The sequence below is a fragment of the Octopus bimaculoides genome, chromosome 9 (assembly GCF_001194135.2).
Source record: "Octopus bimaculoides isolate UCB-OBI-ISO-001 chromosome 9, ASM119413v2, whole genome shotgun sequence".
NCBI classification, from domain to species: domain Eukaryota; kingdom Metazoa; phylum Mollusca; class Cephalopoda; order Octopoda; family Octopodidae; genus Octopus; species Octopus bimaculoides.
In genome coordinates, this window is record NC_068989.1 from 71,518,226 (window position 1) to 71,519,530 (window position 1,305).

The 1,305-nt window shown below is 29.5% G+C and overlaps 1 protein-coding gene across 1 annotated transcript in view; it reads right to left on the minus strand.

Annotated features, from left to right (window-relative positions):
- The window catches only part of LOC106869092 (protein VAC14 homolog), a 64,272-nt gene that overhangs the window by 15,711 nt on the left and 47,256 nt on the right, over positions 1–1,305 (minus strand). The window contains exon 14 of the mRNA XM_052970924.1: positions 630–643. Within this exon, the coding sequence (XP_052826884.1) occupies positions 630–643 (14 nt within the window). The remainder of the gene's footprint in view (positions 1–629; positions 644–1,305) is intronic.

The following is a 1,305-nucleotide window of genomic DNA, read 5'->3' on the forward strand; positions in this document are numbered from 1 at the left end:
TATATATATATATATATATATGAGATTGTTTCAAAAAGTATCAGGATTGGTGCGATAAAAAGAAGACAACAACACAAATCAATTTGATATTGAATCTACTTCAAAGCAGTCCCTACACACTTTAACCAGCATTGTCTCCATTAATGGAACCATTCCTGGAACTCCTTTTTAAGGATAGCAAGCATGCCATGCAGCTTCACTCTGCATACTTTAGCTCCGTTGCCATAATGAAATTCCTCATATTTTTTTGACCAGCCCTCATATATATGTGTATATAAATATATATATACATACATACATGTCAGCATGGCCATTAAATGATGATGATGATACACACAGACAGACATACGTCTATGAATAAGTATATATAGGATTGTTTATATAAACATGAGAAATAGCACTCAACACAAAGTAGAGTGCTTATACTTGATAAAGTGGTTTTATATGAAATTCTCATCCCTTAAGTTACTTATATAACTACTCAGCTATAATATACACATATAATTATTTATTTATAGATATATATATATGTATATATATATATATATATATATATATATATATATATATATATATATATATATTATCCAAAATGTACAGTATTATATATCCATTGTGGTTAGTCTTACCAATTGGTTTCACACTAGGAGTACAACAGAGTGTTAGGTAACAATCCAATCATATAACCCTTCACTCATCAGAGGTAGCTGATATGGAATGAAATATGGCGACTGCTCTCTATTGTTGGAGCTGTATGGTCATATCCATAATGACATACACACATATATACATACATCATAATATATAAAAGTGAATGTATATATGTATATCACAATATATGTAGGTTCCAAGACACCTAATGTTTTGCACCTGTGTCACTGAAATTTTGCAATTAGGGTGAGCAACTATTATTTTCAAGGAGAAAATCCCAGAATATGCAACTTTTTATATTTTCAGAAAGAAAAATACAAGAATTGCTTGAATGCAACAATTCTGAGAGAATCAACATTCTCAGACCAACTGAAGATTATCAGCATCGTTTTAAAAGCAATTTATCCAAAATATAAGGAATTCATGTTTAATTGTATTATTTGAGGTATTAATAAACTTGTGGAAGGTCAAGTACAGTAGCTACTGCTTGTGTGTCTATGTGTGTGCTTATGTGTGTGCATGTATGTGAATGTACATAAATATATATAGATACGCACAAAAACACATGCACATGCATATATGTATGTATGTATGTATGTATGTGTGTGTGTATATATATATATATCTATATATATATATACACACACATTTATA